This window comes from Sipha flava, unplaced genomic scaffold (assembly GCF_003268045.1).
Source record: "Sipha flava isolate LNK unplaced genomic scaffold, YSA_version1 557_pilon_pilon, whole genome shotgun sequence".
Classification (NCBI taxonomy): domain Eukaryota; kingdom Metazoa; phylum Arthropoda; class Insecta; order Hemiptera; family Aphididae; genus Sipha; species Sipha flava.
The window spans coordinates 157,022-184,178 of record NW_020273540.1 but is presented as its reverse complement, the minus strand read 5'-3'; the positions used below and the strand labels follow the sequence as shown (position 1 = coordinate 184,178).

Here is a 27,157-nt window from a genome sequence, read left to right as displayed (position 1 = left end):
CCTATTGGAATCCACACAACAAATACACAAAACTTTTTTTTGTACAATTTTCATTTGTTCTTGAACTTGATAGTGACACTTGTGTCTTATTTTAAAAATTCCAATACACCCATATTTATTTATAGATCAAAAATCAATTATTTTATTTAATATGCTTTCATCGGGAATCATATTAGCAGCAGAATATGGACATTTGATTTCGATCAGTCCATCGTCATCCATCTGGAGTAGCTCATAAAAAAAAATGCTCTGCATCTGTACATAACTATAACGAGTGGAGTTCCGTCACTATCAATATTTCCTACCAAAATTGCTAATTTTGCTTCTTCTTTAGCAGCCTCTTCCATTGCATTAGGTGCAGCCTTTTCAAATCCCAAACAAACAATACTATGATGTCTATCCGGTGCCGCAACTACTCTAACTTGGGTCTGTGTGTATATAAAATTAATGCCCCCCCTCGTATCCGGACACTGCAGAGAAACCGTACTTTTAAACAATTGTGACCAAACTATTTTGAATTTCGATTATATAGGCCGCAATTATTTGTTTATTTTCTTTCTACATATTTTTCATTTATTATTATTGGACCCTATTATAGACTGGAGCCATGGGCCCGTGTGTTTGACATACGCAACGCACTTGGTTATTGCGGCTTTGTGTCTATCATATATATATATATATATATAGGTTATATAGGTATATATTGTGAAATAGGAAGTACCTCGACTGCAAATGCAAAAGTCTCCAACTGGCTAAATCCCGCTCCAATATTCATATTTGCGACTAAAATCACTGTATTTAGATTCATTACTTCTTGATCTAATTTTTTTCTAAATTGATTACTTTTTGAGTTTTACACAACAAACAAATGAATTAAAGCTTGATATTAATCCATTCTGTTTTTCATTCACACATACCATGTCCTTAAAGCTACAGTTGAAAGGTTTATGGTGTTCAGCATCTACTACTTGTTTAAAAATAAAAGCTATGTCGACAATTCTACGTCTAAATAAGCTATGTATTTTGGTATCAGTGTTTTAATGGGTGAAGTGCTAGTATTTAACTATGTATTTTCTACTTCGACAAATAATTGAGTTGGGCTGTCATTTTGTATTTGATCCAAATTACTATTTTTTCTGTAAAATCTTAAATTAAATCATCAAAATATTATAATATTATACTAAAACATCTAAATTATAAAAAAAAAAAACACGGAGTTATTTTTACATTTCGTTGTTTAACGATGTGGGAGTTTTTAATTGAATTGATAAATCTTCTGTGTTTTTTTTTCGGTGCATATTTTTTACTAATTTTAAAATAATTAAATCGAACTTGACTGGATGGTTGTCGACTGTCGAATAATGCTTATAATCAATAGCCGAGGAAAATAATCTTGAAAAAAAATTATATCTACCTATCTATATAGTAGTGCTACCTAACCTAGCAGTGCCGTATTAAGTAATTTTGCGCCTTGGCGCAAAAAAAAAATTGGTGCCCCTCTAAGGGGCCTATCCAGGGAAAATTTAATAGAAGATCCTTATGAACCTTTTAGCTTTGATTATAGAATAGATATTCTAAAATCAATGCTATTTTTGTGTAGTAAGTATGCAATAACATAATACACCGTATTATTATAAATAACTTATGTTTATTGACATTATCACAACAATTTTGGGAACTGATATTAGGTATATTAATAATATTCTAGATTGCTGATAGCTATATTGCTATAATTACATTAATAATATATATTAATCAATTAAATACATTAACATTAATTTATGATACTGTTATTAAAAACCAAAAAAATAATAATTTCAAAATAATTTTAAAAGTTCAATAATTTACAAGTGAGCAAATTTCCGACCACAAAATTTTGGCATCCTCAAAAAACTTGCACCCGGGGCAGTTTTAGCCAGTGCCCCCCCCCCTTAATGCGGCCTTGACAGCAGAACTTTCTTTTTCTGTTCTTCGGCGTTTAAAAACAATTCTACGATGAAGGCGCGTACACAAGGGGGGAGTTTTAGGGGTTCAAACCCCTTCCGAAATTCTGGAAAATGATATTAAATATGTTTTTATATAGTAAAATTGGTAGATTATATTATTATGAAAATGTACAACTTAAAACCCCTCCCAAAATATTTTTTTGTGTACGCGCTTGCTACGATCAACAATGGCTCAAACACGACTTAATGATATAGCGGTATTCATTTTAAAGTACTTTTACTAAACGCTCAGTAAAATTACGGCGCGGTAAAACAACGCTAGTGTGTTGCCAGCCTAATAGTTTTCAATCTGACAACGTTGTACACAATATATTTTTTTTTTACCGTGCTCAATCGGGTCATCAAAAAGGTCGGCCGATAACGACCGTGCTCAATCGAGTATCACCGAGCGGTATTACATGTACGTAAGCAAGAACAAATAAACATTGACGATGTTGCCAATAAATTTTACTAATAAGACCAAATAAGGCAAAATACATTTGCGGTTTGTTGAAAATGTAGAAATATAAACCTATAACTACCTATAACCTATAACTAAATTTTAAAATCTGTATACAGACGCACAGAATGTTATTTCTTATTTATTTAAAAATTAAATTAATTTTATTACCTATATAAGTTAAAATGCACTTAAATTATTTACCAAAAGAATAAATAAATGTTTTGAAGAAAATATTTTAGTTTTATTTTGCTTGCGAGTTTTCATTATTTTAAGAATTAAGGCTAAAACGTATTTATAATTTTTTCAACTTTTATCTTAGGGCATATATTTTGGGGATAAGAAAAACCATTTATATTGTATGTCGTCTAGGCTTTTTTCCTTAAATCCGCCACTGTCTCTTTCCTATACAAACTGGTAAACGGACTCGTGTCCTGCCCCCCACTGTTAGAACGTATCCCTTCTTATGTACCACAATATAACTCCCGATATTGTCCAACATTCCATCAAAAAACACACCGTACAAATTATGATCAAAATAGCTATTTAGTTATTTAGCTATTTATTTAGCTATTTAGGACTAGTCCTCTAAATCGACTCTTTGCCGAAGGCAATGCATCAAAATTTGATTTTTTCTTTTATAGTCTATTAGACCTTAAACGCCATTATTCTAATTTTTAATTATTTCCTTTATTTAGATTTATATTAGTCTTAATATTATATTGTTCACTACACTTAAGTTACTATTATTTAGACTTTTATTTTACTTTTATTAAATTAGTCTTAATATTATCAGTGTTCGAAATGGAAAATTTTATGAACCGGAACGTTTATAAAATTAATATGTGAATTATAATATTAATTTTTAATTTTTATTATTTTAATTAGTGTTTACTTTACAATACAATATAATTAGTTAAATAGATACAAATATTATAAGTAATTTTAAGCTGTAAAATATTTGTTGTTTTAATATGGCCCTTTGAATTTTTATGTTCAAGTTTTTTTTTTTTCGTAAACTAGACATTTGGGAATCTTTTGTTTGTCCATTTAATTCTATTGAACACTCTTGCCAAGGTTTTGAAATACGTGAATTTTTTTCGCCAAAGAATCCCAATTACTTTATTTTTTTGCATACAGTACAATCAGTGGCGAAGCCAGGATTTTTAAATGGGGGGGCTAACCACTTTTTTTGGATAAGTAAGGTAAGAGAGGATATGACAATTCACCCTTGACCCCCCCACCATCTACCACCAAGTTTCTAAACGTAATTCAAGCATTTTAGTATAGTTTTAAAAATATTTATTAATATATAATTTATAATAATAATAATAATTTTGGTTTCAGTGTTCAGTCACTTGCTCCACTCTGACAGCTGCATCCTCTTAGGCGAATTTCTGGCAAATTCAGTTATTATTTCACTTTCATCGAATTGCTCTTTTTTATTTATAATAGCCATTTAGCCATTTAGCCATATTTATTTAGCCATAGCTAACTCATTCAGTCTGTTTTCCGACATGGTGCTTCTTAAACATTTTTTTAAGCGATTAAGTGCTAAAAACGTTCGTTCCGGAGTGAAAGAGGTAACTGGTAACGTGGAGAATAATTGTAAAGGTATTTTAATGTTAGGTCGAAGATTGGTGCGATGAGAGAGTGAATCAAGAGCAGATTTCGATTTTGGAATAGTATTTTGACTCCATTGTTGCCTCCATATGAACAGGTCAGCTCTGATTGTAGATGAGGTATCATCATGGAGATCTTGGACATATATTTTAGCAGCTTTTATAATATTTTTATCGTCATACATATTTAAATTGGCCGGAATAAGTCCTTCAAGTGGCATAACATCAATAAGCCTTTGATTAAAACGAGCATTGATTCTATTAAATAGTCAAGATACATTATACATATAAACACGGCCCGTGAGGGAGGCTATAGCCCCCTTAGCCCCTCTCCCCCTTGGCTACGCCACTGAGTACAACCTAACTTTTTATTTTCTACAAATAACCAATTATATGATAATTTAAACCCATCATACTGACTTCTATTCCAGTAAGTTGGGATACGTATATCACAATCAAAACTTTCAACATTTTCGACGACCGTTTGAGGATATTCTAATGCTACTTTTTTACTAGACTTTTCTGTTTCTGAGGAATTGTTCGGATGTTTGTTGACCAAATTTAATAAAAACGAACTCATAACTTATAATTATATTACTTAAAAGTAAAACAGACCTCACACATATACGGATACACTAAGTGCTCTACCGGAGTAAAACAGACTTATCAAGTATTATCAAACTACAATCAAAATATAATTAGGTATACATTATACAATGTACACATACAGATTACAGATATATGAAATGCAATTAGATAAAATATAATTAGGTAGGTACACAATACACAATGTACACATACAGATTACAGATAGTCGATAGAGTTCGTTACAATTTGTGATAGAATACTTACGTATTTTTACGTTTTATTGCCTTTTATCGCGGTCACGGCTTTAATTGCAGCGTAGCCTGTAGGTACTTTTCAATCATTAAATCATTTACGTTTTTATTACGAATTGTGATAATACGAAGAAACAATACGCGTGATGTTAGGTGAAGCCTCTTGGAGTTCTATAAAAATTGAAATTACTATCTATATTAAGTATATTATATTAATTTAATATTTTTTCGAAAGGAAATTTTATAATTTTAATCCTCTATATTGTGATACTGTCGATTTTTACGAAATGGAACTTAAATTTTAATTTTAACCAATCAGAATGGACGTTAAGGTTATATTACGAACCGGAATGCCGTTCCGGAACGTTCCGGTCCATTTCGAAAGCTTCATATTATAATACTATTATATTACTACAAGCTTATCGGGCGTTAATTCAATAAAAAATAAAATAAAAAATATATAATCAATTCTTCCGAGGATCTTCTTTTTGTAATTTTATTCGAATATTCTCGGCCTATCAGGTTTCATATTGCATGTCGTTTTTCTACTTCAGTAAATAGCTCTGTGTCGAACGATGATCCTTCCATTATTAACAAATACGTAAATGGATAATAAAATTCGAGCTAAAAATGTGCACAGTTAATTATTGGTTGGTAAAAATGCTACAATTAATCCATCTACAACCAGTGATGTTCCTAAAAAATGAAAACAAACATAAACATTTACATTTTAAATTGTATATAAAAAATAATTTAAATTTAACCTTTGATGATAAATTTTAATTTGAAGTTGTGAAATAGAGTATTAATTAGTAAACTTTAAAAAAAAAAAAATTAAGATCATTACTGTCTACAACAGTATCGTTTTATTTTCTAATAACCGAAAATAACTGGTATTTTTCAGAATTATTTTTTTGTTTTAGAACAATTCTTTTTTTTTAGAAAACCAGAACCTTTAAAAAAATGAATTTAATAACCTTAACCGAAACTGAAAAACTAAATTGGTTCTAGTTGCTGAAACTAGATGATAGAAGTATTTTGGTATGTATCACACAACTGTTCTGGTAACTGGTAAATATCCAAACCTGTAATTTGTAAAACTGTGTACTATTTTTGTTCTTTGGACTTTTATAATTATTTTGAGGTTAGTTAGCTGCATCAATTTTTTTACTGATTATACGTTTTTAGAATCGTAGTATATATTGTTTAATTATTTCGGCAAAGGTAAGATATTTTATTTATTAATTATTAATTGTATTATATTTATTGTTTTTATAAACCACAGGAGTTTCTTAATAATGGATAAACCAGTAGTATTATCTAGAGTTTTGAAGGTATTAGGACGGACAGGATCGCAAGGTCAGTGTACTCAAGTTAAAGTGGAGTTCATTGGTGAACAAAACCGTCAAATCATTAGAAACGTAAAGGGACCTGTTCGAGAAGGCGATATACTTACCCTTCTTGAATCTGAGAGAGAAGCCAGAAGACTTAGATGATGTAAGGATATTCTGTACATAAAAACTCCCGTTTTTAAATTTGATTAACTTTAAATCATCAGTTATTAATTTAATTTTATCCATAGTTTACTTTCAGTCGGATGCATTTAGTTTTGTGATAAATTTAAATGACGATAACTATCATTATTTATTACCTTATACTAGTTTTCTTAAGTTAGGTCATTGATAACATTTACCATACATATTTGTAGACTCTTCACCAAGAGAACTTACCACGGCATAACCAAAATTAGTTCATTCTTGCGCATTCCCAACCATAGATTTTCTCACCGAGACCACATAATAATATAATAATTTTCGTATGAACATTTGTATTCTATATAGGTGACAATAATCAATTGTTTGTTTACTGAATGTTGTATTATTGGTCAGCTATTTTTTAAATTATTGAGTAACTAAGAGGGGGAAACGAGAACTTGGCTATGACTCAATCGTTATTCTACATAATCAGAATCAGCACTTTTTCTCGTTGGACAAACTAGATTTTGTAATTTAATATGATAATTTAACTTTCTGTTTTCCTAAATTACATTACTAGTACATATTGAATTATTTACCTACATAGTTATATATTTCAACAGGTCAAATCTATTTTTATCAAAAATCAAAATATTTAACTATGAAATTTCATAATTTATGTGCATGATTCTGTTATTATTTTAATCTATCAAATAAATGTATTTGTAAATTACTGATATCTCAATACACTCAATATATAAATCAGTACAATTTTCTTGAATAAAATAAAATTTGTATGAGTAAATTATTTTCAATATATACATGTCAACGTTAGACTAGGATAACAGTAATTTTAAAATGTTTAATGTAGTAGATAGTGATAGTTATGTTTATCAACCTATAATAACAGAAACAAATATTATATATTTAAGCCTTTGATACTTACTAACAAAACATCAAATTGAAAAAAATTCCCTTTAAATATAAAAATATGCCAACACTTTATTTACAAGATTACCAATCATTAAAATAGTTTTATTGATTTCAGGTTTTTAAAATACATGTTCCTTCTGAAGAACATTTAAGAAGAATACAAACATAGACACTTGAATATGTAATTAAATATACAAGTTGGCACAATAAAGAAAATTGTTGCATTATAACTTATTTTTATTTTTTTATTTTTACATACAAATATAGTACAAATAGTACTCTATAAAAAATAAAAACCAAGAGAAATATGTCAAGTGATTTAATTTATTTTCTTTACAGTGATATTTATTCTTAATGTATTCATTAATGAATAGATAAATCATAGTCCAGTGGATGATAAATCTCAGATAATAATCTGTACACATATGAAGGAGAATGGCCACCACTAAAAACATGTATACAATTAATACGTGACACATTTAATCAAAAAAACTATTATTAATGCATTACTTGTTTGAAATAAATAGTGTAACATTTTCTGGTGGAACATAATCATATGTAGGATTATAAACATCAACTTTTGATACAACTGAATCTGAATAATTAAGAACGCCATCTGGTGATACAAACTCATTAAATGCATCCTGATTGTATGAACACAAATAACGCGAGCTTAATTTATACATTGGTGCTAAGACTATTACCTAAATAACCAATTAACATTTAGTAAAAAAAATTGTATTATTTAAGTCATGTAATATTACAGGAACCGAATAATGAGCAGCAGCTAAAGAAACAGCATGACAACCATTAAATGTTCGTAACCCTCCATTGGCCATAACAGAATCTACACCAATAATTACTTTATTTACTCTAGACATAATACCAAACATTGTTGAGTCTGGAATTAATGTAGACTGTATTTTATGTTTTGAGAGATTAAGAGCTAATTGTCTACCCTAAAAATGTACAAAAATTAAATTTAAAAAAACAATGTTTTTTTGAGGCTTAATAGGCTTACGTGATTTAAGGGAGCACATTCTGTAACGAATACTTCAAAAGTTCGGTCTTTAGCAGCTTTTTTTAAAAACATTTCAACTTCTGATGATTTACCAACAGTAAGAATAATTTCATTTGAATGAATATGTTCAAGAGCTTGTTTAGCAATATCTTCATTACTTAAAAAATATTAAATATACTATTTATGTATTGAATGGCAAGTTAAAGTAAATTAATGTTATAATAATTGTATTACCTTGATTCTATCTCAACTTGGAATTCATCCAAATGTTCGAAAATTGATAATTTAAGTTCTGGGACAATAGTATTATAGTCATCTATATCATCTTCTGATGAAACAATCTTATGTAATGAGTCTTGTAAATCAATTTCTTCTTCTGTGTTCTATTTTTTATAATTAATTAAGTATTTATATCATATAATATATATACACACACTTATACATAAGATATAGTTACTTTTCTAGCATCTATGTATTCTTCTCTAATAATATTTAATATACGCCTTACAATATTACCAACAATAAATTGCAATGGTAAGGCAGATGTAATTTTCATTCCATAATCTCTCAGTTGATTCAGTAATTCCCTTAAAAAGAAAAAGAAATAAACCATGCTAAATACGGTTATTTAATTGAGATTAAAGATCCTCAAAAATTGAGTTATTGAATACCTCTTTAAATACAAATATTACTTACTTAGTAGTTGACCATTTAATTGTGTCTATAAAATGCCTAAAAAGCTTTACAGTTTCTTCTGCAATGGTATAGTTATTTTCCCATTTCCTAGAATATATTAATTAATTTATATAAAGAAAAAAAAAAAGATGGTTAGATACAATTGAGAATGATATGAGAGCTGGATGTGTGTGCGTAGTGGATGTAGGAAATCGAGACGAGTGGAAGTTTAGGACAAGGAAAAGCAGAAGAAAAGATACAAGCTCAAATTGAATACTGAAATATATTAGTTATTTAGTTACATATGTATATGATTATCTAAAAAATATCATATTTTATTTGGTATTTGTAGAAAACTAGAATAATCAACACTTACTTTCTTTTAATATTTGAAATATAATTATCTAACAACATTTCATGAGGTTCATCAATTATGTCAAGCATTTTATAATTTAACAAGCAACGACTAAAATTAGTTGGAAATATCTCAGATTAAATATATATATATATATTCAAATTTAAATTGATTATAAGAAAATTATGAGAAATATCATTATCAACAATAAATCATCAAAACTTTTTTCCACGGTTTCAGAAGACCCAAGACCGTGTTTTTATCGAAACTATAATCAAAATGTTAAAATTGATAACAATGAATTATTATCAAGGTGGATAAATATATCACAAATATATATATATATATCCTATATATCCACTTTGGTCCTATCCATACATTTATTATCAATTATTTTACATCACGGACTAAGATAATATTAATTTAGTTCATGTTTTACATTTAATATTTTTGATAATTATATGTTTACTGATAATCACAATAATTAATATCTCAATTAAAATATACACATAGGTACATCATGAATAATTAATATATTGTCAACTTCCCTACGACCAACTACAGAAGACAGTTTTGTTTCTATAAAATTGGAGTAAAATACGGAGGTTCTGGTACAGTTATACCAATTTATGATAACAATTGATAACAGTGAACATGATGAGAACAAAAAAAATCCCCATTTCGTTTTCCAGCAAATAAATAAATAATTTACTTAATACCAAACATAAAATATTTTACATATATTTGCGGCAACTCTGAACTATAGATATGCCATGAGATTAGAATATCAGGTGATCAGTGTATCTATAAATATTAATTTTTGATAAACACTAATAAAAACTATGAAGGATAATAAATTAATTGAGTAATATTATTTATTATAAACTAAGTATAATACGAGGACTAGGATTGTTAAAAAGTCTGTACCTCTCCCGTTGTATATGTTTTCAAATCGATGAGCCGTTTGGACAGAAAACATTTAAACTAAACTAGAAAAAAAAATCTTAATGAATAAACACGAGTGTTAAAAGGGTTATGCTTCCCCTATTCACTTCAAAGTTATAATTGTTGGGCAAATAGAAAACGTGTTTCTAATAAATTCGTCATTAATTTTTATTTACTTTTAAATTATTACGGCACTAGTTAATCTGTAAAAAAATATTATTCATAACTATTAAAGCAGTAAATTAAGATAAATAAAAATTCGAATACATTTCCAACTTATAACAGAAAATTTGTCATTGCATTTCATGCATTGAGCAACTGTTCTTCCCACAGTTGTAAGTTGTTTTATTGTCTATGCGTATGTGCATTATTGACGTCTTACAATTATTTCCTAATAATTTCATAATTTTAATCATCATAGATATTATGACCTCAACACATTTTCAACCATTAGACCAATATATGAAATTATACATTCAGGCTAATAAAAAGAAATTAGTGAATTAAAAAAAAAAAAATCAAAAATTAAATTAATTTAATCATACTTGAATAAAAATTTAATCATATTCAAAATCTTTAGCAACATATTGATATACATATAAAAAAATGTAATTTGTTTCAGTTGCATAAATAGCAGATAACAATTAATTTATATAATATAATCAAAGTATGTAACAGAAAACCAAATTATTTTATAAATTAATTTAATAAAACAATATTCGTAATTTTTGCTTTGCTAATGAATTTAAATTTATATTGATTTATTTATATAAATTTATATTGAGTAAAAAATGTCAACTTTCTTAAATGTATCTAATACATATCTACCTAATTACTCAACGGATCACTAATTACAATGATTATTTTAAAATACTAAACTTTATGTTTAAACAATTTTTAAATGATTTATAAAAATTAATAATAAATTAGTGAACAAGATACAGGATGAAATACACATCGATTCTTATTCCATTAACTTAAAACTTTAATTTTGTACATGAAATTAATTACCAGTCCAATATTTGATTTTTATACATACAATTCACTTCTGTAACTAATTTTTAGGTGCTACAAACCAAATTAAAGTATTTTTAATGTATCTAATTTAAGTTGAATACTTTAAACTAAGTGACGAATAATTTTTACATATACTCATATTTGCTCTTATATAAACTTATAAAAATGTAAATATATATATAAAAAAAAAATTATAAGTATTAAAAATCTATATATATATATAAAAAATAAAAGAATATAACTTAAAATTATAAATGAATATGAAACTAAGGTGATCAGAAATAAACACTTAAAATGTATGAATATAATTACATTTTGCAAGATTTCTTACATAATAAGTCATAATATCCAGCTTAATATAATTTTATTATTTTAGTAACATTTATTTTTTAAATTTAGATGGTATACGACTTTCTGAGCATTTCCTGTTTGATGAATTAGATACATCAGATAATACAGGAACTCCTAAATACTTGGGTATTACTCTTTTTGGCTTGATGCTATCATTTAATAATGATGAACTGTTTAATCCATCATTTTTCATAGCTGATTTGTCTGTTACTATACATGGTATTTTACTTTTTGCCAATACTTCAGACTTTTTCAAACTAGCTAAATTAGTAAAGTTATATTTATTTTCTAAGTCACTCATTTCATGGTAGCATTTATGTGATTTAAATTCACTTGACTTAGTATTACTTGGATAATTTGCTGGTTTTTCACTGCTTCTGAACATATTTTTAATTTTGTAAATCATTGACACTGGAGTTTTTAATTCTTCACTTTCAAATTTCATCTTCTTTTCAATACTGCACAATTCCTGAACTGGCATTTTTCTTTTATTATCTTCATCCGCATTATTAAATTCAATACTATGAAAAGACTCATTACTTGAACTCTTTTTTTGTGATTCCATCAAAAATGATACATTGTCCATCTGAATATCAGTCAATAATGTATCATTGAAATTTTTTTTAGATTCTCTTAGATAAATTGTCATTTTATTAATTTCATCTGCATCGTTATTCAAAGAGTTTTCTGTTTTATTATCAGGGTTTACATTAATAACAGAGTTTTTAGATGAAGGAAATACTTGTCCATTTGATGTAGTATTAGCCATTGACATATCAATAAAATTAGTAACATTTTCATCAGGTTTAATATTTATATATGTATTTAAATCAGGTGTCTGTGTCATTGTCTGTTCAATAATACTGAAATCCACAATAACACATTCTTTGGAATTTAAACTTAATTTTTGGTTTGAATTCACTATAGAGGAATTAATATTTTCATCATTTTTTTTTGCAGGAACAGTAGGTAAATATTTTGTTCTGGGTTCAATTTTTTCAGTTGTACCAGTTAATTCCAAATTCTCAATTTGTCCTACAGTTGTATCTAAAGAATTTGAGAGCTTATCTTTTATAATTGAACAATTATTGTCATCTAAAGATTTTGAATCAAATATCTCTCCTGTACTCTGATTAGCTTCCATTTTGGGTTGACACATTTCATCAGAATATATTGATTGATTTAAATCAGTATCAGTAACATTATTTAACATAGTAAAATGACTTTGATCAGATAAATTAGTTTTTATAGACTCATCCATAAAACATTCAAAATCAGGAGCTGAAACAGTAGAGAGATTATTTAAAAAATTATCATTGAAAGAACTTTTTAATTCTTTTTTAAAAATATCACTATTTTCAGAAACTGTTTCATCAAATTCTTGCATTTGATCTACTGAACTAAAATCAATTAAAGTATTTTTGTTATTCAATGTTTTATTTGAAATCGTTCCTGGAATACTTTTAGAAACTGGTGTTTGTTCAACAATACTAAAATTTAAAAGCTTTTGTTTGTTTGATTGATTTCTATCATTGAGTGTTGGTTGTACAAAACTAAAATCCAACAGTTTCTGTACTTTGGGAGTATTAGTCTCAAATTGCTGTACTTTTTTTTCAGTCTCAAAATCGAAGAGATTCTCCATTCCATTATAATTTTCTAAACTATTTTTAGATACATTCAATAAATTTGATTGTTGAACGTAATTATTAAGTAAATTTTGTTCTTGGTTAGGAGTTTTTGGTTCTGTATTCAATTCTACATTGTCAAAATTAGAAATCTCTGCTACATCTTTTTGATCAAAGTTTTTATCATCATCCAAAACTAAATTTGTACTTGAAATATTTCCATTTTGAATTGATAATTTATTAGATACTTCATTATTTTTTTCTATATCATTACATGCACTTTCTTCCAAGGTTCGATTTTCAATTATAACAGACAAATTCGATTCTATTGGACCATAATCAGCAATAGAAATTTCCTTGTTTTCTACAGAGTTCATTGAGACATCAGAACAATGTATGTGTTTTAATTTATTTTCTTGAGTTACATCATTATTATCATATTTATTTATTTTGGTATCATCACAGCATGTTAAAGAATTATTAAAGGACATTTTATATAAGACTGGTTCAATGTCTAAATGTTGTTTTATGTTAAGTGATGTGCTTTCCAAAGCTGTAGGTACTGCATTTGAATAATTATGTTCAGTTGTATCCAAATAAGAATTATCTAATTTGGTAAAATTTTTTAAACTATTATTAATATTAAATTCATTTGTTTGTAATGTTTCATTAATAGTTGTATCAGACATAATATCCATGGATTTTTCTTCATCACATATTTTATTGATATTTGAAAGATCTTGAATTTGACTGATTTCTTTTAATGGTTCATTATAATTGTTTGTAAAAAGTTTTTTATCATATGCATCACCATATGTTGAATTTAGAACACTAGAATCATTTGAATATTTTTTTACATTCAAAGAGTCCAGTGATTTTTCATTATCATTATCACCATTAACATTTATCTCAGAAACAATATTTAAAGCATTATCAAAATCAACTTTAATTAAATCATTTTTTACAGATTCTAACGGTGTATCCAATAGCTTATTGTTAGAATAAGCCGATTCTTTTTCTATGTAAATACTTTCATCAGCAGGCATTACTTTAACATCTACATTAGAATGTTGAGTATCATGCTTATCATTTTTCAAAACTTCATCAGATGCAGTATGATACAAATTTTCTATACTTGAAAAAGTATTCATAGTGTCATAGTCCATTAAATAACTTGAATTTTTTTTATTTGTTTCGATAACAACCATTGTAGATTCTAATTTGTTTTCACTAGTATTATTAAAATCAATTGTAGATAAATTGTTAATTATTTTACTAGTATCTGATGCATTTAGATTTTCTTCACCTACAGATGATGAATAATTATCATCAATAATAGTGATTGAAGAAGTATTAAGAATGTTAGGCAAAACAGGAGTTGTATTTTCTTTAATCCTATCCATCGATGGGGCAGATGATACAATAGTTTTAGAACGAATTGATGGATTAGTGTGGCGCATATCAAATATTCGTTGTTTTCCAGGTGTTATATAATATTCATCAGATACAAGTGAATCATCATTGCAAACATCTTCAAGAACTGAGTCATCGTAATAACTTAAATCTTTATTTTCTACCTGACCAAAAGGTATTAATGTACATATGTTTACAGCCATATCAGGAGTACTAATTTGCTCATCACTTATATTTTGTTTGATTATATCAGGAACACATACTTGATTGCACAAATCAGTGACATTACCTATAAATATAAATCAAAATGTATAATAACAAATTTATGAAGTAATTTAAATTTAAGGTACATACAAATAGAATTATTTTCTAATAACTCTATATGTTGACCATCATTGTAACTAACAGCTTGAACTAAAAATATAAAATTAATCATTAAACATTTTTAAAAATAATTGTTATTGTAATGATCAATTTTCACATAAAATTTTTTTTTCTGTAAAAGAAATTATTATTACTCAGTAAAAATAAATTGGTTTTTTTAAAATTACCTTTAAATGTAGAATTATTTTGACCTTCCGAAAAATATTCATCTAAAAATAATATTTAATTAATTATAAATAATTTATTGACATTTTAAATATGACAAAAAATTAAATTAATCAATAATAATGAATAACAAACATAATATAAAATGAATATGAAAATAATAATTTTTTTTTTTTTTTCAAAATGGAACAGAAATAAATACCTAATTACTGTTTCTCTTAGCTGCATCCACACTAGCGTAACAAAATGACGAACTGTTTGTCAAACGGTTCGCCGAACAACTAAAAAATATGTGTGTATGTTAGCGTATTACTAACCAATAAATTACCTTATAACTTAAATAACTTTTCTGAATAACTTCATATTAGTTCAATCTATCATTAAGTATAGACGTATAGGAGTTGAATAGGTAATACATAATTATTAAATATTTTAATTATTGTAATTAAATATTCTAAATGTTACAAATAATGACTATGCTGCAAGGAATGTAGGCAGTTAACTAAACTTAAAAACTGATTATAAATAATAATAGTTTAATTTTGTGTGTTCATGAAAAATGTTCGAAGACATGTCCATAACTGTTGTAACATGTTCACCTAACTTCCTTTGATGTTACGTCGAAATACTGACAACTGATAGTTCACCACTTTGTTCGATAGAATGTTACAAGTTCGCCTATTTGTTAAGCTAGTATGGACAAAGCTTTTAGCTTTTTAGCATATAAAATATATTAAATGTACAAACAAATTCATTATTAAGTAACTCAAAAATGACAATTTAAATAATAAAAAATTATCTATACATTATAATGACTTACCATTTAATGATATTGATTCCTTTCTAATTCTTTCTAATTCTTCTGTATTCATTAACTTTTCTTTTGATATAATTTCAGAAGCACAAGGTGAGGAAAATATTGCTGTAATAAAAATTATAAGATTAATATACTTCAAAAACGGTATAAATTTGTTTCATTTCTACATGTATTAACATTTTGACTAAACATTTTTTATATTTATAAATAAATAAAAAGTATTTAATCAATGTTATTACATATAAATTGTAGTATGGTTTTAATTTTCAAAGTAACAGAAACTAAAGTTAATACTTACAAGAATTATCTTTACAACATTTAATTTCATCTTCTATCATATTATTTGTCATCAGAGTTGTATTAGCTAAAAATAACATAAAAATAATAGTCTTTAGAATTTTACACTTATTTTTATAGTTTTTACCTGAATCATTGTTATGAACTGCTGTATTTTTTTGTATTTTACCCAATACAGATTTATCTATATTTTAATAACAAAAAATAATTATAAATGTGTCATAATAATATAATAAACAATTTTTAATTATCTCAAAACTTTTGAATATATTTTATATTAATTTATAATTTCTTAAAGTTAAGATCAGTGGTTGGGTGGATAACATTTTTCTTTACTAGAAATGTCCTATTTACACAAGACTGGATTTAGATCAAAAGCTGTTACCATTAGATAAATAAATATTGCCCTTTTAGTCTTACTAATATGGAACGTTTACACAGAATTGTAAAAAAAATATTTAGGAATCAATAAAATGTATTAAAAAAATTTATATTTACCATTGTCTTCAATTTCGTGTACATTTGTATCAATACAAAAAGATTGACTGAAAAAAAAATTCAAATTTTGAAGTATAAATTTTATAATGTCACAATTTCATTTTATAACACAAAAAATTAGTTAACTGAAATAGAAATATTGTTACTTCAACATAAAATTATTGAAAATTTCAAGTCTTGTTAAGATTACTATTTTTTAAATACAACTATCTAATTATCTAATCAAAATTAATTTGGTTTAAAACAGGACATTAATAATTGTAAGTTAGATAAATATTTTTCTTTAATCTAAAAAACTTACCTCAACTTTAAGTCTGAAGGTACTACAGTATGACGTGGTAATCTTTTAAACCTCTCAAGTTGACTTTCAGTCAATACAGGACCAAAGCATACAATACCATCATCATACTCATCTAAAATCTCTTTGGGCTCTTCTTCACTCATCCTAAAACATTAAAATTAAAATAAAAATATTAATATTCAATTAATTATATCCACATTAGCATATGAAAAAAATATAAATACAATTATATAAATTATATACATACTCTAAATTACATTTTTTTTACATCAAATAACAGTCAATTTATTTACATATGCATAAAAATAAATTACTTATATTTGAACATTAAAGTTGAGATCGAAGTCTAAAACACAAATTTAGGTTAATTTATAAATTTATTTATTTTTTTTATTACATTAATTTTATTTTCTTAGGATAACATTTGTACAATAAATGTACATAGATTTCATGAGATCATTATTGACTCAAGTACTTTAAAAATATTTAAGATTTATTCAGTTGATACTCAATAAATCTTAAATTAAACTTCAATTAATAACATATATCTATGGGCTTAGAACACAAGTATGAATAACACAACAAAGGACAAACAATTTTATGTAACAGATTTATTAAATTTTTTTTTAATATATATTTATTAAACAATAGGTATTTAAAATGATTTTCATAAATCAAACAGCAAATAAATATGAAGATTTACCAATGTTTTTTAAAATATTTTAAAGTACTGGTTGCTTTTTAAAGACTTTCCTAACATGGCAACTACTCAATACATTTATTATATTACTTATTTCATACTCAATCTTTCGAAAAAGCACTATAGTAAAAATATAAAAGAATTAATATGTATTTCAATAGTTCCTAATCAATTAAAACACCGTACTTTATTTACATTTACCTTTAAAAGGAATCATACTGTGTATAATATATATTATTCATTGCCAGACTAATTTGGATACATGGATATTGCCATATTTAATAAAATACCTGAATCTTTAAATTATTTAAATATTACTAATTGTTTAGTCACTCTGAACAATAATAATTAGTTTATATGTACTTATCAATATAATATACCTATATATAATCTATTTCACACAAGCAACATAAATAGTAAAAATATTATTTTACCTTTATAATTACACTTTAACCAACAATATTTATTGCCTTATTGATTTCTTTAATTAAATATATATTCATAATATTTAAAAATGTATCCAAGTAGTTTACTATTATCCCAAGATTTCCTGTATTTAAAAAGATATCTATAAATGTAAAATAAAATTTAGAACACCACATCTATAAAATGTTTAATGAAATATTAAAACTGAAATAAATGTCAGCAAAAAAAAAAAACTACATATAGAAAGTAAAGTTAGTTAAAATGCCAAAAAGGTTAAATAAAATAAGAATTATAGTCAAATTTATTGTTGGAATATTTCAAAAAAACAATAGAAAGTTTAGAATTATTTTATTTTACCGAGACTGAAAGTTCGATTTCAGCACTTAACGTACAATTATGACACTTGAATAGTATTAATATAGAATATTTATACCAACTACATTACAATTGTTGATACAAAAATAACTGAATACGAACCTGAATAAAATAATGTATCCAATAGCTTTACGATTTAAGTTAATTTTTTCGTTGATATAGATGATAAACTACAGGTAATTATTGAAAATGTTCAAATTGAAAAACCTCAATTATTATGAAATTGTTCACACTTCACACAATTCTACACTTCACTGAACACTTTTAAATACAACGTATAAGTAACAATAAAATTCCGTTAAAAACAGCATGGCGGATAAATGATAATACTCATTTCGACCATGACCGTAGTAGCATAGAGCTCACAATGCCTAACGTTTAAATTTGAATTTTGATGTATATTGTGCATGCGTGCAATTTAAAGTTTCTAATGTCCTTGGCATGTGTAATGATTTCAAAGAAATTGAAAGTTGTAATTATAATGATTTAATGATAATAAAGTAATTATTTTTATAGAATGAAAAAAAAAATTTAAATCATATATGTTTATACATAAATTACTAATTTATCTTTATCTTTATACATTATATTATTAAAACGTGAGGCGATTTCTTGACAGTTATATTTGAAGTTCTACTTGATCGATTTTCATGATTTCTTTTTCTAACGCAAGTACTCGGTATACAGATGAACCATCAAAAGAAAAATGTCCAAAAAATTAATTATTTAAATAGTTATTAGAAGTATTAAGTTTGCCGTATTGTTAAATAACAACCACGACTGCAGCCGGCATAAACCCCACTACTCCTACATCTGCTACAGTACTGCAGATTTGTTGTCCTCGTCGGCCATGTACATTTATATTTTAAATTATAGCATTATACACAGTTTGTTATCGTCGTCGAAAAACCCATAAGAAAAATACTATTTTCGTCTTTTTGCGTACAGCACAGAACAAATTACAAATTTTATTATTTACATTATTTCCCTTTTATTTTAAATGGAATATCAATTTACTCTCATAGCAGGCGATGGCAATTGTTTATTTCGTTCCGTTTCATATTTAATATTCGGCACGCAAAAAGAACATCGAAATATTCGATTAAGAGTTGTTAACTTCATAATTAATAATTGGGATGTGTATAAAAAAATTTTTCATTGTCTTTCGAATAAATTACCTATTTATAATTATAATAATTACGAACATTTATCTTCCTTTTTCATTTACCAGACGTCAATTTCCGATAAGAATAGTTTTTGCTATGACCATAAACAAAGTGTAGGGTCAAACATTGGATAAAGTAGGACTGTATTTACCCCAACCTGCGTTTAGTCATGATCAACTTTATATTGCCATGTCCAGAGTTCGATCATATGAAGAGTTAAAAATATAAATAATACCAAACAACAAAACAGATAAATGAATATAGTTTATAAAGAAATTCTATAATAATAATATACAAATTCGTTGAAATTCATTTGTTTATCAATTTTTTTTGTTTAGGGTGAAATATTTACAGTTTTCCTGTGTATAAATATCTTGCGTTCAGTGGCGCAACCAGGATTGTTTTTGGTGGGGTTGTGAATTTTATACCCCCGGGCATGTGCCTACCCGTGCCCTCCCCCTAAATACGGGTCTGAACAAATCTTTATGTTGTACACCATAGGCGTGCGCATGGTGGTGGACTGGTGGGCGGTGGCCCCCCCTGTGGACTCTGGCTTTTTCTTTAATAAATGTATATCTATACTACACAAGATTGTACACACCATCAGTGGCGCAAACAAGATTGGTTTTCGGGAGGGTTGTGAATTTGGAAAAAATGGTAAACGAATGTTTCGCCCTCGCCATTTCGTCCTCGGCAAAAAACCAGTCCACGGACGTTTCGTACCCGGCAATTATTTAAATAAGACGTTTCGTCCCGGAGGGTTATTAGCCATAGGACATTTGGTCCCCGGCATATTTTGATTAAAGGACATTTGGTTCTGAGGTTTTTTAATTCATTATTATTTATTAATTTTTTCAAAATTCATTATTTTATTAACAATTAATACATTTCTTTTTAATGAACAATTCTGTAACGTCTAATATAGTATATAGGCTATAGGCAAGTAATAAAAATTTTACGTGTACTATACATCCAAACAGGTTTGTGAACTAAAATTCTAAATTTATATTAATACATTAAATGATAATGATGGGGTTTTCAAATAGGTATAAGATATTTAGTATATCAAAAGTTATTAAAATAAACCTTTTCGATAAAAAGTTTTTATACTTCCTATTTCCGCAATTATACACACTCACCTTACACAGTTGTATTTTGTTCGTGTTTTAGTGCGTATATAACACAAATATGGAGTGTATAATTACAAAAATAAATAAAAAAAAATAATTTACAAAAAATGTTTATACTATGAACAATAAAAAGTAAAATTAGGAATCCGGTGGGTGAGTGTTCATAAAGACTTGTGCAATGGAACAGTGACAACTGACGAAGAAATAACTACTGTTTTTAAATTTGGAGGTGATATAGATTTTATTGACGCAGAGAGAGCTAAATGTATAATGAAAAACAGCAAAAAAAAATTATGATTTACCGTCTCAAGTTTATGAACGAAATGTGGTTAATTTATCAGACAAAAGCAAACAATTAATTGGAAATGAAAATTCAATAAAAAGGTGTTTACGGCGTATTCGCAGCAATATATATCCAAAAATTTCAAAAATAGATAAAATTTCACTAGAAGGAATACGTTGGAGTATGACTGGTAAAGAAAATTTAGAGTCGTTTTTATTTTATGACAATAAAAATAGTGAAAACCGTATTATAATTTTCGCTTCACAAAAGTGCATTGACGTATTAAAACGTAACAAAATTATAATATGGATGGAACATTTTCTACTTGTCCCTCCGAATTTTATCAAGTTTATATATTACACGCAAGTGTAAACAATATTATTATCCCTGTGGTGTACTTTACGCTTTAGCGTAAAAATAAAGAAACTTACATTGAATTACTGACTGCTCTAAAAGATGAATTTGAATCACTTTCAATAAAATCAATCGATTTCGAATATTCTGTAGTACTAGCAATTAAGCAAGTATTTATTAATGAAGTATCAGTGCAATTGTGTTTTTACCATTTAAACTAATCTATCTGGCGAAGAGTTCAAGAGTTGGGATTAGCCGTTAGATATAAATAAGACAAAAAATTTAAAGAGGCTGTAAAAATGATTCCTGCCTTTGCATTTCTTCCTGCAAACATTGTAAAAAAAGGTAATTTATAATTTTTTTAATGTAATAAATGTATGTAATCTTTGAGTATTTAAATAAAAATATAGGAATGTCACTACCATCTAATTATTTTAAATCATTGAAAGAATTAGACGATATTTTGGTGTATTTTGATTCAATTTACGTCAACGGGACGTACAAATCTAAAACAACAGAGTACGGTACAATTCGCTTTTTACGACATCCACCAATATTTTCACCGCACATGTGGAACGTTTACAACGCTACAAAAGAAAGCTATGGTCGGACCAACAACGTGTCAGAAGGGTTCAACAGTAAATTAAAAAACATTGTAAGAATTAAACAACCTAACTTATATATATTTATTGAATCGATACAGATGTGCAATGCGTCTGCAATGACTGCATTGGTACAAAAACAAAATTAAATAATAAATGTACCGAAAATACTTAGTTTTAAGGAAAATAATAGTTCGGCCGCAACGTTCAACATGAACACACGCACGTCGTAATCGTCCGCGTTCCGTTATCATATCGCTATTATATAACTTGTCACAATAATATTACGTCATTATCATGCCGTATACACCTAAAACAATGAAGCGAAACCTATCTAACAGTTCGCCCAGACAAATCGACAAAAAAAAAGTTTTTATCACCCTAAACCGTTACGCCGTACTCAACACTGATGAAGACAAGGTACTCGCCACACCTTCAACTAGCACCACGGAAGATCCGGACAGACCACCTCACAAAGTTCACAATGCTAAGCCCGTGGCTCCTCCTATCCACATCAAAAACATATCCAACTTCTTAGCATTCAACACCGTCCTAAAAAATATCACCGGACCCAATGGTTACACCTGTAAGTCAACTCCGTCACACCTCATTGTACAACCCACCGATAAACGAACTTACAATGCAATAATAGATCATTTACATGAAACAAACGCTAGTTTCCATTCATTGGTTTTTTCATAGGTTTTTTGTCAGGGACGAAACGGTGGTGGTGAAACGTCCGCGACTCGGAAAAAATATGCATTTTCTGCAGGTGTTTGTTGGAGATAAGGAAGTAAGATAAAGTTTGGTTTATGAATAAAATATTTAAATTACAAATCAAAATGTTTAGCCTCTATTTCATATTGTGATACCATAAAAAAAGTATTATACAGTCGACTATCGAGAAATCATAGAAGCAAGGTTATTGATGTTTTTAAATTGATCGGAACGCTACAAAATGTTTCATATCGTCATATCTATTATTGTTGGCTATTATATTACGAATCATATTCATATTTCATATCAATCAGCTGTTTTGCGTGTTCAAGATAAACCATTTTTTTTCCTACGTAGAATTGTATAAATCTAGGAAAAATATCGGAGAGGGGGTTTACTGCTTGCCTATACTTTCTATAACAGAAGTTCCCAAACTTCTTATAGTATGACCCATTATGGAAATTATTTAAATTTTGACGACCCAAAATAATATCATTGACCTTTTTTTTTTTTATAAGAAAAGTATTATATTGTTAAAAAAAAGTTTGTACTATGTAAATTTAGTTAGTAAGTATTAAATTTTAATGTGAAGGATGTAATTGTTTCCTATTTTTCATAACTGCATTGATATCCACTTTTTTATTTTGATTGCAAAGAACTTATTGTAAGCTCATCATCAATTAATTTTTTTTTAACTGCTGACCAGTGGCGCATTTAAGGAGTGGTGAAAGGGGCAAGTGTCCCGGGCGGCAAATTTTTGGGAGCGGCAAATTATTCTAACTTTTATTATTGATGTATTCATGATTTTTTTAATTTTCACACCTTTCTCGGTATTGTTTAATATTTTAAAAAATATTGTTGAGCATCTAATAAGAAATTAAAAAAATTATACTATACCTAGTCACTAAGGTAATAGTAAAATAGCAAATTAGGTATATTACATTTATAATTCGATAAGATATTATATTTTCGTTCAATGTTTATAATAATGACTCGGGTACACAGAACGCGGTATTCACTTTAGGGGACATTTAAAAAGTTTATAAAAGGAGTAAAATTGTACCTTAAAGTGTTCAATGTATGTTAGCATTTATAAAAAAGAACAGTTTAGTTGAAGTATATACTTATATTGGTATTGCTCTAAGCATGCTACTATATATGTACACCTTCAAGTAATAATTACTTATTATTAATAAGTTAATAATAAACAATTATTGTTTAACGGAAAAATCATTTTCTACATTAAAAAGGGTCAAAACTTATTTAAGATCAACAACGGGAGAAAAAAAGTCTTAATTAATTAACAACCCTCAACATTTAAGCTGATTTAACGAAAAATATTAATTTTTTAATTTAATTTTAATTTAATTTTTTTTAATTTTTTAATGATATTATTGAACATTTTTCTTCTCAAAAGTCAAGAAAAAATTATAAGCTATCGATTATTTTATTATATATAATTAATAATAAATATTATATATATAATCTAATAAAAAACCATGTATTGTTAATCATTGTGCATATAATAAGTGTTAATTCCGTTTTCTATATTTAATATATATGTATATATATACATTTTTCTCAAGAAAGGAATATTCACTTTGAAAAAAAAAAAATTAGGTTAACGTTAGAATATGTATGTATTACTATAAAATTATCTAATATAAAATCGTAAAACAACTGATTTATAATTTGTTTCATAAAATGTTTTCATATATATATATATATATATATATATATATATATTTTTAATAAAGGGAAAGGGTGGAAAAATTATTTTTCCCCGGGGCGCATATATATTAAATGCACCACTGCTGCTGACGAATATTATCTCAGTTTCTTCAGTTTTAGCAAAACTTTGAGTCATTGACTTTTTATTTAACCATTTGTCCATAGTAACTGTACAAAGTATAAAAAAAAACGAATTTATTCGTTATTTGAAAAATAGTAAGATTTAAACTGCGTGCATGTATCGTATTCAATGTACCGTTTGTTACTGAAAATAATCAATTTATTTGAACGTCATACAGGTACTAATTTGTTTCAAATATATTGCTATATTTTCAATAATCATTAATCCGATTGCGTTGTGTTGACACATTCGAGCATAAGCATATAAAGAAATATTATTATGTCTATTGGTCGCAGAAATTTTTAATTGTCACAAACGCTGATAACAGTTTATAATAAAACTAAATAAATAATTATACATCAACCATAAGTAATTGAAAAACATGAAAAATATAACGCGATCCTACTTTTGGGTCGCGACTTGGGTTTCCAACTCTTATTTACAGATAAGCGGAAAATTTACGAGTATATGCGGGACATGCTTACAAATTTACAGAAACAAGAGAAAACGATTTTAATAATTTTTATTAGTTTTATTTAATATTTGAAATATTCATATAAATTTAACAGAATAATCGCTATTTTAAAGTAATCATCACAAATTTTTTTTTAAAATAAATTAGTAAATAAAGCACCTTGCCCAAATAAATAGGGTACATTGATTACCCTATCATAAGACAATTATTTTTTTCTTTTTGAAAGAGTGCTTGTGTACTGAATACTGAATTGAATCTATAAATACCACCAATTTTTGATTAAACCGGTACGTGCAATCGACTCTGTCGGAATTTCGGATGGAAAATAGTTTTAAATGCGCCCAATAAGAATGTAAGGCTTCTATATAAAAATATTTATACAGGTTTACCAAAAGCGGGACAGTTAGCAACCCTAGTCGCGACCCACAGTTTGGGAACTTCTGTTCTATAGTAACTATAAATGTAATTAAAGCTTAAGAAATTAAATTATTTTCCATTTAATGTTTTTCCTTTACATTGCACATTATTTTAAAGATGTATACATCATGTATGATGTATACACCTTGATACCTCCTTTATATTTATTTATTATATACAATTATTCAACTATTTGATTTTTTTTAGCGTAACCCGGCAGCGACGGGTAATTCAGCTAGTAATATTATCATTAGGTATATGATGAATTATGATTAAATTAAAAAGTAAATTGTGGAGCAGGTTTTGGGCTTGATTAAAACTCAGTCAGTTAAATAATTATTAATTTTCAATACCCCACGGCGCAGCGTGAAAATAAAAACTCAGACGTGTTCTCAAATAATATTCTACATTAGTATGCAAGTAATAAAATATAAAATTAGGTAAATGAAAAAACATTTAAATATCAAATAGATGGCGGCATCGCATTATTTCCGAATTTTTATCTTTTTGTATTTTTTTCCACTATTTAATTTAGTATATGTCTCGGTTCTTTTATGTTTGTTAACTCCAGTTGTTTTACATAAAGTAGACAGGCGATTTTGGGTAAAAGAAATTCCAAATAAAGCCAAAGTATTGTATGAATTATAATGAATGTATTTTTTTCCTTTTATTAAATCAATATTTCATACTAGGTTAGGTATAATGACTAAATTTACGTTTTTAGTTTTTTCTCCATATTTTACCTAATTGGGTAAACTTTTTTATGATGACATGGTTTTTTTTTGGCGACAGTTTTAGAATAATAAAAGATAACATTAGTAATACATTATATGCTCCTACTCTGTTATCCATAGTATAATAATAAATAATATGAAAATGTTTCTTCAATTTATATTATTATAAATTATAATAAACATATCCTTTATACGTGGCCGTACAGTAAATACATATTATTAATACATCATATGAACACAAAATTAATCCAAGACCATTTCCTTCATGAAACTAAGAGCTCACCCTTTTCCTGGTTTTTTTTCCGCCAATTTCGTCGAAATTAATGATACATGCTCAAACCATGTTGGTTCACCGAAAATGAAGTGCCTTAGATCATAATGACTGCTTTCTTTTACATAGTATATTGGACTAAGGTACGGTTATATGGTACAGTAGATTTTAGTCCTTTGATATGTAAAATTAATACATAGTGAATCCTAATATTTATTTCAGATAGGTACATTAATTTATTATATAATTGGTATACATTCTTAAATATCGAGCGTAATTATTAATAAGTAATAACTAGGGCCCGGAATTGTATGCATTCGCATATATTTATATATTAAACTAAAAAGTAGCTAGGTGAGACAGAAATTTGAATCTTAATCTAATGTGTAGGTATGCGAAATTAAATTTGGCATAATTTTGCATACTTGAAACATTTCAAATTATTATGCATATTTTAACATTTTTCTTTAATATAAT

General features: G+C 26.9%; 5 protein-coding genes across 6 annotated transcripts in view; 3 read left to right on the top strand and 2 right to left on the bottom strand.

Annotated features, from left to right (window-relative positions):
- The first annotated feature begins 6,020 nt into the window (after positions 1-6,020).
- LOC112691095 (40S ribosomal protein S28) lies at positions 6,021-7,544 on the top strand. Its single transcript, XM_025565238.1, has 3 exons — positions 6,021-6,130; positions 6,192-6,403; positions 7,430-7,544. Exon 2 carries the CDS (start codon positions 6,205-6,207, stop codon positions 6,400-6,402), a length of 198 nt encoding a protein of 65 aa, XP_025421023.1. The 5' UTR covers positions 6,021-6,130; positions 6,192-6,204; the 3' UTR covers position 6,403; positions 7,430-7,544.
- A 76-nt stretch (positions 7,545-7,620) lies between these two features.
- LOC112691093 (translation initiation factor eIF-2B subunit beta) lies at positions 7,621-9,601 on the bottom strand. Its single transcript, XM_025565237.1, has 8 exons — positions 9,387-9,601; positions 9,032-9,118; positions 8,793-8,922; positions 8,570-8,718; positions 8,336-8,492; positions 8,079-8,273; positions 7,825-8,018; positions 7,621-7,759 (listed from the first exon to the last, which is right to left on the bottom strand). The coding sequence occupies exons 1-8, from the start codon at positions 9,452-9,454 to the stop codon at positions 7,678-7,680; spliced, it is 1,062 nt and encodes a 353-aa protein (XP_025421022.1). The 5' UTR covers positions 9,455-9,601; the 3' UTR covers positions 7,621-7,677.
- A 1,984-nt stretch (positions 9,602-11,585) lies between these two features.
- LOC112691092 (protein PF14_0175-like) lies at positions 11,586-19,040 on the bottom strand. Of its 2 annotated transcripts, XM_025565235.1 has the most exons (9): positions 18,782-19,040; positions 17,179-17,322; positions 16,878-16,924; positions 16,507-16,563; positions 16,381-16,446; positions 16,086-16,187; positions 15,268-15,309; positions 15,071-15,130; positions 11,586-15,005 (listed from the first exon to the last, which is right to left on the bottom strand). In XM_025565235.1, the coding sequence occupies exons 2-9, from the start codon at positions 17,319-17,321 to the stop codon at positions 11,710-11,712; spliced, it is 3,813 nt and encodes a 1,270-aa protein (XP_025421020.1). In that variant the 5' UTR covers position 17,322; positions 18,782-19,040; the 3' UTR covers positions 11,586-11,709. The 2 variants fall into 2 exon arrangements, with proteins under 2 accessions (XP_025421020.1, XP_025421021.1); XM_025565236.1 differs by lacking the exon at positions 15,071-15,130 and having other exon boundaries at positions 18,782-19,039.
- A 1,842-nt stretch (positions 19,041-20,882) lies between these two features.
- On the top strand, positions 20,883-22,363 carry LOC112691091. The gene is made up of 2 exons (XM_025565234.1): positions 20,883-21,957; positions 22,023-22,363. The coding sequence occupies exons 1-2, from the start codon at positions 21,912-21,914 to the stop codon at positions 22,361-22,363; spliced, it is 387 nt and encodes a 128-aa protein (XP_025421019.1). The 5' UTR covers positions 20,883-21,911.
- A 354-nt stretch (positions 22,364-22,717) lies between these two features.
- Positions 22,718-27,157, top strand: part of LOC112691085 (jouberin-like) — a 15,622-nt gene continuing 11,182 nt past the window's right edge. The window contains exons 1-2 of the mRNA XM_025565223.1: positions 22,718-22,800; positions 22,917-23,007. Of these exons, the coding sequence (XP_025421008.1) occupies positions 22,972-23,007 (36 nt within the window). The 5' untranslated portion in view covers positions 22,718-22,800; positions 22,917-22,971. The remainder of the gene's footprint in view (positions 22,801-22,916; positions 23,008-27,157) is intronic.